The 12,809-nt window shown below is 47.8% G+C and overlaps 1 protein-coding gene across 1 annotated transcript in view; it reads left to right on the forward strand.

Moving 5' to 3' along the window:
* LOC110295000 (cilia- and flagella-associated protein 337-like) overlaps positions 1-12,809 on the forward strand; it is a 118,045-nt gene that overhangs the window by 28,705 nt on the left and 76,531 nt on the right. Inside the window, exon 8 of the mRNA XM_085836353.1 lies at positions 8,116-8,162. Coding sequence (XP_085692479.1) covers positions 8,116-8,162 — 47 coding nt within the window. The remainder of the gene's footprint in view (positions 1-8,115; positions 8,163-12,809) is intronic.

The raw sequence follows: 12,809 nt of genomic DNA on the forward strand, positions 1-12,809 counted from the left end.
GTATGGGCTGGCCTGGTTACTGCCTTCCAGCACAAGCCAGAGAGGGAAGCCAGAACAGGTCCAGGCAGCACCGGCTGCTCATTAGAAAGCAAGCTGATTGCTGGAAATGCAAATGACCCATTTCACCTTATCCTTCTGACAGACACGCTGGGAGCGATGACTGGTTGCTCCCTACCTGTCACCACTGCAGCTCTGATCATTGTGTGAAGTGCCTGCCACACTTGAAGTGCATAGATAGCAGCCATCACGAGCGCCCTTCAGTTGTAGACGCAATCATCCACTGCCCCCTAGTGGAGTCCATGTGAATGACATGATAGGCACCCCGTGTGTGCTGATTTAGGATTTAAGCAAATCGAGGTTGCGTTTTATTTTAAGAATGGCTTGCAGCTCCTGCTGATTTCATCTCGGCTGCTCGTATCTGTGCCTCTTAATTAGCAGCCATGAGATGGAATAAAATGTCAATCACGGGTGACTTTGCGGAGCTGCGTTTGAATGTTAAAAAGTCATGGCATTTTCAAACCATATTTAAGACCTCATTTGATGATCATTCAAAAAATTTTTTTTACCCTTAGTCTGGGAAAAGGTTTAAAATGAATGTAGTGTTAAGTATCTCAGGTTGGCATTTCGCTGAGCTTCAGGGTTATGTGAAAGAGAAACAAGATTATTTGTAAGACAGAGGCAGTAACCGAGTCTGCTTTGTCATCTAATCTGTCTCCTGACCCTGCTCTGGTAGATTTCAGAGGCTTCGCGGTTTGCATAGCTCTTTGTTGTCCTGTATCCATAGCACCAGGGACTCAGTCATACTTAGCATAAGAGGAGCTAGATTTGTGACAAGGGACCTTCTTTATCACATTTGTGAAGGCTGCTTCCTGAGTGACTGTCCTTGCAGTGACTGCAGAGCTACGGCTCATAGCATGCATTAAAAGACAACTGTCAACAGTACTTGGCTGTGCCACAGTAAGTTATTAAGGGATCTGCTTCATGAGAGAGAGAGAGAGACAGACAGACAGACAGACAGACAGAGAGATGGAGAGACAGAGAGACAGACAGAGACGGAGACGGAGGGAGAGAGAAAAAGAGAAAGAAAGAGAGAAATAATATGTCATTTTTCATTATGTGTGTCTGTGTGTGGGTATGGGCACATGGGTGCAGGTAGCTGCAGATACCAGCAGAGGGCGCTGGTTGCTCTGGAGTTGGAGTTACAGGTGTGGGTGCTGAGAACTGACCTGGATCCTCTGAAAGAAGCAGTGTTTACTCTTAACTGCTGAGCCATCTCTCTAGCCCTGAATTGTGTATGTGTGTGTGCGTGTGTGCGTGTGTGTGTGTGTGTGTGTGTGTGTGTGTGTGTGTGTGTGTGTGTGTGTTGCATGCAAGCATAAGGCAGTCAGAGGACAATGTGCAGGAGTCAGTTCTCTCCTTCCACCATATGGGACCCAGGGATCAAACTCAGGCTTGTCAGGCTTGTGGCAAGTGCCTTTAGATAATGAGCCATCTCACCAGCCCTAAACTAATACATAACTTTAAAAAACTTTTATTTATTTCATTGGTGTGGTGTTTTGCCTGATGTGTGTCTGTGCACACATCCATGCAGTGCTGTAGAAGCCAGGAAAGGGTGTCAGATCCCCTGGGACTGGAGTTTCTGCTGGAGCTGAATAGTGCCCTGTGGGTGCTGGGAGCTGAACCTGGTCCTAACCACTGAGACACACACACACACACACACACACACCAGCCTATCAGTACATAAGGTTTACACTTTCTACAGGGCTTTCATATTGCCAGGACATTTTAAAAATGGAACTATGCCAGAGTTCAATGCCTCCCTTGTCCTACCTGTGATTCTGTGGACTGTACCAACTCCTCTCTAGTAGCCAGTACTGATGCCGTTCAGACCTTTGTGGGAAAGTCTGGGCCAACCCAACCACACCCTAAGGCAGTACTACGGGGGCGGGGGTGGGATCAGCTTTTATCTGTACTTAAGGAAGGATGCTTCGAGAACATTATCCCTCAGACAGTGTTCTGGGATTTGTAACCCTGTTGAGGAACCTGAAGAGAGACTGTGATTGGTTGGGGCGATCTGGTCACAGACAATGGTATCTGAGTGAGACAGTCAGAGAGATATGCTCCCCTCCTCCCCAGCATCTCTGTTCAGTGAATTTGTTTACATCGGGCTGACTGTGGGTCATTAAGCCCCAGTGAAGAGGAAACCATTCATGCATACACAGGAAATAGAACTCAGGTGGCAAAATTTTCCACCCTGTGTAGATCTGAAACCGCGGTCCGCAAGGTGCTTTGGGGGACCTTCCTCAGCTCACTGCCGTTTCTCCCAGAATGCTATGGAAGCTTTCTACTGGTGACTCAATGTTTTAAACTTTTCCTCTTGAGTCAGAGATGAACCGAAGCCCAGCGAGGCTCAGGGTGAAGGGGAAAGCTATTGTCTGGCCTTTGGCTTCCGTCATGGGGTGGGGCTAGACTACTTAGCAACTGAACAGAAATCTGTGCCAAGGGAGGCCGAAGAACCCCCTCTAATCCACATCAAGCTTGCCTCCGAGTACGGCTTGGCACAGTGAAGCCAGATTGTTTGTTTGTTTGTTTGTTTGTTTGTTTTTACCCCACTGCCTGCCAACCGTGCGTGACGTTACCCGTTACCGTGTGGCTCCAGATCACCTGGTTTCACTCAGTCACTGTGTTTCACGGACTTTGACGTCCCAGAACAGAATGATCATCATTGTCTCTAAAAAGACCTCAAACCAAGATACGATTTAGTGAGAAGGGGACACCGCTGAGAGAGACCATGTCTGAAAACTAGGACATCCTCCATTAAATCTAAATTAAAATTAAGGTAGATTTTTTTTTCCATCCATCTTGATTATTTTCAAACTGACTTAGAGGTCTGGGGTGTACCTCAGTGGTAGAGTGCTTACCTAACATTTATAAGGTCCTGGGTTCAGTGTCTAAACTCCACCCCACTGTTACCTGGCAACAGGCAGGTAGGCCTGACCCACTATAAAAGGGGCTGCTTGCCCACTCCTCTCCCACTTGTTCTCTTGCTCTCTTGTTCCCACTGTCCCCTCGCCCCTTCCCTGCCCCCCTCCACGTGCTCATGGCTGGCCTCTACTCCTCTACTTCTCTACTCTCCCTCTCTCTACCTTTCTCTGCCTCTACTGCCCTCTTAACTACCCTCCCCATGCCCTGAATAAACTCTATTCTATACTATACTATACATGTGGCTGGTCCCTCATGGGGAAGGGATGCCTCAGCATGGGCCCGCTGAGACATTCCCTTCTCCCATATTTCACCATACCTCATGGCACATATCTCCCCTTTATTTGTTTATTTGTTTGTTTGTTTGTTTATTATAAACACATCATTCAGAACTGAAGGAAGAAAGACAAAACTCATGGAAATGATTTTAAGTGATTCTTAATAATTCATATTTAAAATTACAACATTTCTGCTTCTTAGACCTCAACTAGTTTCATCTGGTACTAAGGTCACCTGCCCAGAGACCTGGTGTGAAGCGAAGCAGTAGGCAGACAGAGAAGCCCTGTTCTGAGCTGGCTGTCCTCCCGCTAAGGAGCAGCTGTATTAGTGGCCTCCCAAGCACCAACGCCAGGGCACCCGCGCCAGCTGCCACACTGGAGCTGCCGGAGTTCCACACCAGGAGAGTTTTATGTAAGGGCTTCAAAGCTACAGCAGCCACCGCAGTAGCTCTGACCTGGCCTTTCATGTCTCAGTCCAGACAAACGCTTGATTGAAGAAAGGATTCATCCAAACCCGTGTCACATTGGCCGTCTGGAAACCCGCCAGCCGCTCATTTAGCAAATTACTTTGTTTAAAGGCAGCTCTGTGTTCCAGCGTTTGTGCTACCAGGATGGGTCTCATAATTCCTCCGCCTTGGTTTATCCACTCGGCTCCTCTCGATCTGCCTAGCAACTTAAAAGACTGTTAATGCGTGACAAGGCACTTGACCCGCATGATTTTCGAGCAGAGGGAGAGCATTCGTCTTGTGCTGGCTTGTCCTCTCCTCCAAAGCAAGGGCACGATGCCCCGCGCTCTCTGTCTTAATGAAGCCTGCCTTTATTAAGAAGCCCATTAAGCTCCACAGGGCCCAGCCATCCAGCACTGTAAATATTACCCCATAGAAATTCACCCAGGGCCCTGGCGCGGGGTGGGGGTGGGGGTGGGGAGCACGGTAAGCGCTCACCCATTCTGCCAGTCTGGAGGGGACCTCAGCTCTCTGTTGATGGAAGGCTGTTGCTGTTTGACAGGCTGGTGCCTCTTTGTTTGGAAAGATGAGTTAGAATCGTTAGCAGGTAATGTCACGAGGCCCCTGGGGTGGTTTGAATAAAAGAGTTGGAAGCAACCTAACTGCAGAATAGCAATGAGTTCTCAGGTGTCTGATCTGGATTTCCTTCTTCCAAAAGAGGAAAGAAAGAGGAAAAAAGGAGCCCACAGAGGCTGAGATGGTTTCTTATCAGGATGTTGCCGGTCACTTTGTCCTGATATGGTTTATCATCTGTCATTGACCGGGGCAAATGATCTTGGTGACTGTTGTTTCCATAAATTGCTCATCTGGGGTCGTGGTATTACTAAGACTGGAAGCTAGAAGCTCAAATCAGTGAGTGGATCAAAGACATATCGTGTGTTCAGTATCTAACTAGGCCCTTTAAGGGAGCGAGGGGGGGTGCGGGGGCGGAGGGAGGATCACACAATAAATGTGCTTTGCAATCAAAGCCTTTGGGAAGATTTTTTTTCAAGCGTGTCTATTTAGTGACTAGTAAAGACTCAGACTGGGTGTCAAATGTTGATGTGATTTGGGCCAACGTTGCCTTAGTCCCCTCTTGGAATTTTTTTTAGAGGTAACGGAATTAGTGATGAAATATAGTAAGAACTCAACCGTGCTACTTGATATGTTTTGTAAAGCGCGGTATGCTTCACTGGGAGGGGGTGCCTTAGTGGGTGCCCCCTGTCCCCAGGTACCAGTCATACAACACGGGTCTAGTATAAAATGTTTACTTGAGGCATGGGAAGGGGGTTCAGAAAGGAGTTGAAGTAGAGAAAAAGAGGGGACAGAAAAGGATGGGGAGAGGGGAGGATGGGAGGCGGGGGGGGGGGTGGTCAGAGAAAGAGAGAGAGAAAAGGGTCAGAGAGAGTGAAGAGAGGCCAAACAGTTCTTTTTATAGCAACCCAGGCTCCCACCTGGCTGTTGCTAGGTAACTAACTGTTGGGCAGAACCTAGAAGGAATGCTAACGTGCTAACACTAATAACACCGGGTATGAGATAGCTATCCTTAGTATTGGCACCGCGAGGTAGTCACTGGGCTGGATCGAGGGAGGAGAGCTTTATGAGCCAACTCCATACATGTACCAACTCCAGGTAGGGAGAGGGTGGCCTGTGAATGGCACCCCATAAACCAAGCACAGCCTTGGTGGGCAGGGAAAGAAGTGGGTAGGTAGCTAGGTGGACTGGAAGGAAGCTCGAGTTCAGAGCACAGGAGTGGAGATGATGAACGAATGAGGGGCTGTGTTGGTGGAGGCTTGAAGGCCAAGGGGTCTCAACATGATCTAGCTGGAAACAAGCTGCCATCTTGCTTTCTTTCAGGAGAGCCACAGAGAGCTCTGGGTCGGTACGGGTGGACAGATAGGTCACGGGAGAAGATGGAAGCTAAGAGATGGGGGTCCAAGGCCAGTCATCACCCCAGGTCAGATGGACGAGGCGTTCTGTGGAGGCAGCCAGAGGATGCATGGGAGGGAATGAAGCTGTAATCCCCTTCCAGAGGAGCCAGGCCTGAACTGACACCCATACGCATACCAGGCGGGAGGGAGAAGGGAAGGAGAAGGGAACCTTTGGGAACCACCCAGGAGGTTGCTTCGCCCACCATCTTCCAAGCATAGGTCACTAGGACCCCAGGAGAGTGACACGCCTTTGGAAGCTGATAAAGCCGTGGAACTTTCTGGATGGCTTCGAGTGTTCAGAGTGAAGTGAAGGGCAAGCACAGGGGTCCGTGGGAAGGCTCAAGTCCCAGGGCCCATGGGAGCCACACAGGTATGAACACCACTGTTTTAGGGAAGACAGCTCCATGGTTAAAAAAAAAAAAAACATCATTCAAGGACCCAGAGCGTTGAACTGAAAGGACTCAGTGTTACAGTGAAGCTGCAACCCCCTGAGAAACCCAACTGTAAGACAAGAGAGGAGCTAAGAGAAGCGAGGCGCCTGAGCAACCAACGGGGCCAAGAGGTGCTGAAGTGAGAAGGGGTTGATCGCTAGCTGAGGGATGCAGTCACTGAGAAGATGCCATTCAGGAGCGAGAGAAGTGGAGCCATCTTGAGAAGAGTTAGGGCGGGGGGCGGGGGGGCGGAGAAGGGGGAGGGGAGAGAAGCCAGATGGCAGGGCTCTAGGGAGGGGTGCACAAGGAGACAGCAAGGCCTTGCTGTTGATTTGGAAGTCCAGGGAGGAGAGAGGGTGGAGATTCCTATATGGAGAGTGAGTATCTCCATGCCATTGTAATGGCATAAAGAGGAGGTGAGAGACCCACAAACACTGACGAAATGCCTCTAATAGATTATGCTCTGGAATGGTCTTACATATGAAATGGGCTTTCAGGTGCATTTAACTGAGGCTGGCTTTCAGCTTCAGAGGTCTAGTCTGTTAGCATCACGGCAGGAAGCAAGGCAGTGTGCAGGCAGACAAGGTGCTGGAGAAGGAGCTGAGAGTTCTACATCTTGATCTGGCTCTGGATCACTCTGACCAGACTTGATCATATATATGAGATCCCAAAGCCCCGCCTCCGCAGTGACACATTTCCTCTGACAAGGCCACACCTCCTCCAACAAGGCCATACCTCCTAATAGTGTCATTTCCCATGGGCCAAGCATATTCAAACCACCACAGTGGTTTATCAAGAAAATGACACAAGGTCTGGAGAGATGTCTCAGGAGTTAAGAGCACTGTCTACTCTCCCAGAGGTCCTGAGTTCAATTCCCAGCAACCACATGGTGGTTCACAGCCATCTATCTTGGAATCTGATACCTCCTTCTGATATGTAAATACTCATATACATAAAATGAATAAATCTTTTAAAAAGGAAAGAAAGGATGTGAGGGAGGGATGGAGAGAGAGAGAGAGAGAGAGAGAGAGAGAGAGAATGATACAAACTACCAAGGAACAAACTGTTCTGACTCAGCCAAGATTCTGGCTTCTTAAGTTCATCTGTCTGAACTCAAAGACCCTCAATGTGGCCCTGTCTGCAAATTACAATCTCCACTGCCTTGTGTATATCATTCAACCTCACTGTTCCCATCTTGGAGAACAAAAAAAAAAAAAAACCAACAATGAAGAAATGATAAAATTGGCAGCCAAATATCATCATCATCTCGTAGTCATCATTATTGTTTTTTTTTCCTGAAACAATGTCTCATTTTGATATCTAGTCTAAGCCTGAACTCATCACCATCCTTCTGCCTCAGCCTCCTGAGTTCTGAGATTACGTGTGTGCACTACCATGTTCATAAATCTTACGAGATTATTGTGGGAATTTAACGCACTAAAATATACAATGCCACTGATGAATGAATAATGGAAATATTGAATATTGGAAAATGCTAGCTCTCCCACACTGGCAATACACAGAGTCTGTTAGATACCCCCATGGTAGCAAGGGTATTTTGTTGTTGTTTTCTTTTCTTCTCGAAATTAAAATATAGTTACATCATTATTATCCATACCTTGTTCTTATGCCAGTATTTTCCATTGTATCAAGTGCAATCCCAGACACTGCTCACTGTGCTATGTGTGCTGGCATGATCAAGGTCCTCTGGGTGCCACAGGGCAGTGCCCTGTGACTCTGAGGCCTGACACTTGGACAGGTGCAGTCTGGCTGAGCTCATGTCCCACGAAAGGTTATAGGACCTGAACTCAGGTCCCAGTGTCTCTGCATGTGACATCCCATCTGCTTGGAAAGGGGTGGGGGAGGTTCTGCAATGTCACACACTCCTTTTGCGTGAGAAATGCTGGTTGCTGTCTCTGCTAAGAGCGCATGCTTCTAGCATCTGTGGAACAAGCAGGATGTGTTGAGTTTTCACTCATTCTTTTCTTCTTTTTCAAATTGATTGCAGGGATGTGTGAACATTCTGTTTTTGGCATCTGTAGGTGAACTATTAAGGTAAATATTGAAGTCTAAATGCAATTGCAGAAGAAGTGGAGCCATATGTTTTTAAAGCAAAATTTTTTTTCACAATATTTTGTATATGTCCCATCATAGGGTATAAGACTAAACCAAATGTTCTTAAGATGGCAGAGGGGCTTGGGGAAATAGCCCACCCAGTAAAATGTTTATTGTTCAAATGTGGGGATCCCCAGCACCTACATAGAAGCTGGGTGCAGCACACTGACAATCCTAACCGTGGGGTTGGAATGAAAACCGGTGAATCCAAGGAGAAGGCCAGCTGGCCAAGCTACCTTAACTCAGCCTTAACTCTCAGGTTCAGTGAGAATCCCTGTCTTTAAAGAAGGTGGAGAACAAATGAAAAGTATACCTAATGCCAACCTCTGACTACACACACACACACACACACACACACACACACACACACACACACGTTGGGGGCTTGGGGGCTTTGCTTTTCTCCTTTCTAATTTTCTTAGGCTCACATTCCCACTTCACAGTCTTGCTCTGTTCCATGTTCGCTTCTCAGCATTGCCCTCACTCTCCTGTCACGACCACAATACCAAACGTACCTCCAAAGCTGGATTCCTTCATCTATTCAGGAAACAGTTCTCCATATAACAAAGCAAATGATAATAAGATCAGTAATACAAAAAAAGAAAAAATCTAGATGGATGTTTCAAGTAAGCATAAAATATCTAGATAATTTAGCTGTGTAACTCACAGTGGACAAGCTGTGTGTGGTATTTTGAATAGGAATGGCCCCCACAGGCTCATAGATTTGAATGCTTGGTCATTTGGCAGTGAGTGGGGCTACTTGACAGGGGTTAGGAGGTGTGGCCTTGTTGGCATGGGTGTGGCCTTGTTGGAGTGGGTGTGACCTTGTTGAAGTATGTCACTGGCAGTGGGCTCTGAGGTTTCAAATGCTCAAGCCAGGCCTGGTGTTAGTGTTTTTCTCTTGCTGCTGCTTGATGATCCATATGTAGAACTCTCAGCTACCTCTCCAGCACCGTGTCTGCCCATACAACACCATGCTTCCTGCCATGATGATAGTAGGCTAAATCTCTGAAACTGTAAGCCAGCCCTGACTACATGTTTGCCTTTATAAGAGTTGCCTTGGTCATGTCTCTAAAACAGCGATAAAATGCTGACTAAGACAGTGTGTAACAAACATCCCCCATCCCCCACAACCAAAATTTATTTGCTATTCCGATCATAGTTCAAGTAGTTGTTCAAGTAATACATGTATTTGGTGGGCAGCCTCCATGTGGTGATTCAGACACCAAGTCTCTCCCACACCCAAACAGCCAAGTGGGGAAAACATGAGGAAAAGGACAGTGCAGAAGAGCTTCCCACTTCTGCCTAACGTGTTAGTCACCCTCCTGACGCTGTGATAAAACACCATGAGTGAAAGCAACTTGTGGAAGAAAGAATTCATTTTGGCTTACCGTTCTGGCGGTGGAGGTAGGGTCCATGGTTGGGGGGTATCACAGCAGGCTGTGAGATTCTCATTTCTCATGCAAACTGGCACAGCCTGTGTTCCAGTAGCCACTCACAGAGCCACCTTTACTGCATCTTTCTCCCACCCCGCTGTTCCGAATGTGTCTCTCCAGCAGTCCTGGGATCCAATCCTGTCTCTTCCAGAAAGTGTCTCAGATCACAGCTCAGAGCCTTCCTCTGCAGTGACTGTGACATGAGCCACACCCAGCACCTTTCTTACCACCAAATGCACCTGTTCTTTAACAGGGTTCACCGTTGCAAAGGCAGGGATGGTGTTTGTTAGTTTCTTAGCACCAAGACAGCATACCCAAGATAGACAACTTTAAAGAGAAATGGGTTCTTTTTGCTCAGTTTGGGAAATTTCAGCCCTCGATCATTTTGCCTATTGCTTATAGCCCATAGGGATATGGTATCATCTCATGGTAGCCTACAAACAAAGGAGACAGGAAGAGGAGGGGTTGGGATCTCAATATCCCTTACAAAGCATTCCCCGCAGTGATGTAACTTCCTCCCTTTAAGCCACACTGCTTCAAGCTACTATCACCTCCCACCAGTTGGACAAAGATGTCAGTACACTAAGCCTTTGGGGAATTCTCTATATCCACACTGTAGGAGTGAGAGAATATGGCCCACCAGCCCAAAGGTGTGGTGCCTGGAAGGGACTTCCCCTGCCTCCAAGTCCCGCAGGATTACCCAGGAAACATTACCATTCACCCAGAGCTGGTTGAGATTTGCAGAAGGTAATTCAGACACATCCAGGAGGAAAGACCCGCTAAACTAACGAGGTGACACAGGATGTTCTGAGATCAGGGCTTAGGAGGCAAACCTGTCCTGGAGAGGAACAAACTGACTCCAAGGACTGGGCAGTTGGAGAATGGTTCTAAGGCTTTGATTCAATTCAATGGGAATCTGTGTGTCTAAACGCTAAAGGTCCTTGTCTTCTATTGGCTTTTGATTGATCAATAAAGATGCCAGCAGCCAATGGTGCGCAAAGGGAGACAGGGTAGGACCCTTAGAGTTGCCCAGAGTAGGACCCAGGGGGGAGGAGATGGAGGATAACCAGGATGCAGTGGGAGAAGGAAGAGAGAGCTGTAGGAGAGAGAGAGCCAAAGAGCTGTGTGAGAATTCAGGTAAGTAGTCACTGGCCACTTCCTCGATTGGGTGTGGGGTAGCAGGGGAAGGTTTAGGAGTGCCCAGCCTTTGAGGTAGCCAAGGCCTTTTAAAATTAACTGGTGTGTGTGTGCGTGCACGTGTGTGTGTGTGTGTGTGTGTGTGTGTGTGTGTGTGAAACCGAAGAGTTCCTGGGCAGGTGGCTAGAAGTGCTCAACCCACCAGGTGTATAAAGCACTGTAGCAGAAGCTCTCTGCTACACTGGGTGGCTACCTGGCTGCTTCTTAGAATCTGGAGATAGTCTCCTGATTCAGAAAGCATACGTCAGAAATGAACTTGTCTTTCAAATTAGCTAAAGGCCTTTTTTTTTTTTTTCAGACAAAAAGGGAAGATTGCCAAAAATCACCATAGAACCACAAGCTAAGGGTAAACACCACCACCACCACCACCACCACCACCACCACCACCAAACACACACACTCACCCGTGTTCTGGGTTACAGGACATTCCATGCCAACATGTGCAGGGATGCATGTCTGAATCATATACTCTTTGGTAGAGCCTTTCCTATGCGCTCTTCTGTGCTTTAAACTGTCTTCGGGTGACAAGGAATACTTGACGGAATGGGAATGGTAGGCAAATAGTTGGTTGTTATCCTGTTTTTTTTATAGAACACTGGCAAGAAGACTCTATGTCTGATGCTTGCTTGCCTCAACTAGAGGATGCAAAGCCGACACAGAGCATACAGCAGGCTAACTGTGCAGCTGTCCAGTTCAGACCTTCATGATCCCCATTCAGATGCTTTTGCTGGGGCCTCTGATTGGTTCCTGAAATGTCATTCATGCTGCCTGGGAACCAGTGGCAAGCTTAAAAGATGGGAGGGGGAGCAGGGATCAGCCACACAGGGTAGCTAGGTGAGCCTATCCCATGTGGGAGCCTTAAGTAAGAGGGTGAGCTTCCTCACAGTGAGGCGAGGGGAAATGGCCAGTCTCCCTGCACCCTGGACGTACTGGTGGGATATGATCACTCCTCCTTAGCATAGGCTACAGAAGCATTGGAAACACTCGTGTCCTAAAATGGCCTGTCCTAAAATGGAAGTGTCCTTGTTTGATGTCCTCGGTGGAGCATCTTATTCCCAAACATCCTCTGGCAACAGTGGACAGAAATGCAGGTCTGTCCCTGTGCCCACACTTATATTCCTGCAGATGGGCAGATAGGGAGGACACTTGACACACTACCTCCTCAGCGTCCACCAGAACAACACTGGGAGTGAGTATGTGTTTATGGGCTGAGGTATCGGAGGGGTGTTAGTAGGTGACCTAGGGATGGGTGTAACCACTGCATGACAGATGTACATACACACACACACACACACACACACACACACACACACGGTCAACACAGCCACTGGAGGGGAGCTATCCTTGCACCAGACTATCAGACAAAGGGTGTTCATTTCACCAGAGACTTTTGCTGATAATAGTAGCTTGAAGCTCTAGAGAGAACAGCCTGGAACCAAGGAGAGATAAGGGCAGATTCCTGCCCACTCCAGAATCATAGAGAGTGCTACCGAGCCAGCACTGTGAGCCTAGATGTACAGATGTCCCACAGTCACCCCCTAAAAGATCCCTTATGTCACAAAGAAGCTCTCAAGATGCCCCAATGGACATCCACACCAGAGACTTTAGCATATACCCCTAAGCCTCACCCCTGAAAAAAAGAAGTTCAAAATGCATCCCCAGTGCAGTGGGGGACATCTCTAACACATTCTCCACAGGTCACCTTTTGTCACATGTCCAAATGAAGCTTCTAGTTTCACCCTACGAGCATGGGCTACAAAGCAAACACCCCTTTCCAATCACCCCATAAGGGCTCTTGACCCTCACACAGGATATGTCATAATTACACTGCAACTCCCCTCTCCAGGGGGAAAAAAAAACACTCACAGTGCCTAAAACCCAAGCATACACCTGTGCACACACCATCACTCATACTGGTTCTTCATATGAGAGAAAGAAAGAGAGACAAAGACAG

This window comes from Mus caroli, unplaced genomic scaffold, assembly GCF_978045245.1.
Source record: "Mus caroli unplaced genomic scaffold, Mus_caroli_1 scaffold_4, whole genome shotgun sequence".
NCBI classification, from domain to species: Eukaryota; Metazoa; Chordata; class Mammalia; order Rodentia; family Muridae; genus Mus; species Mus caroli.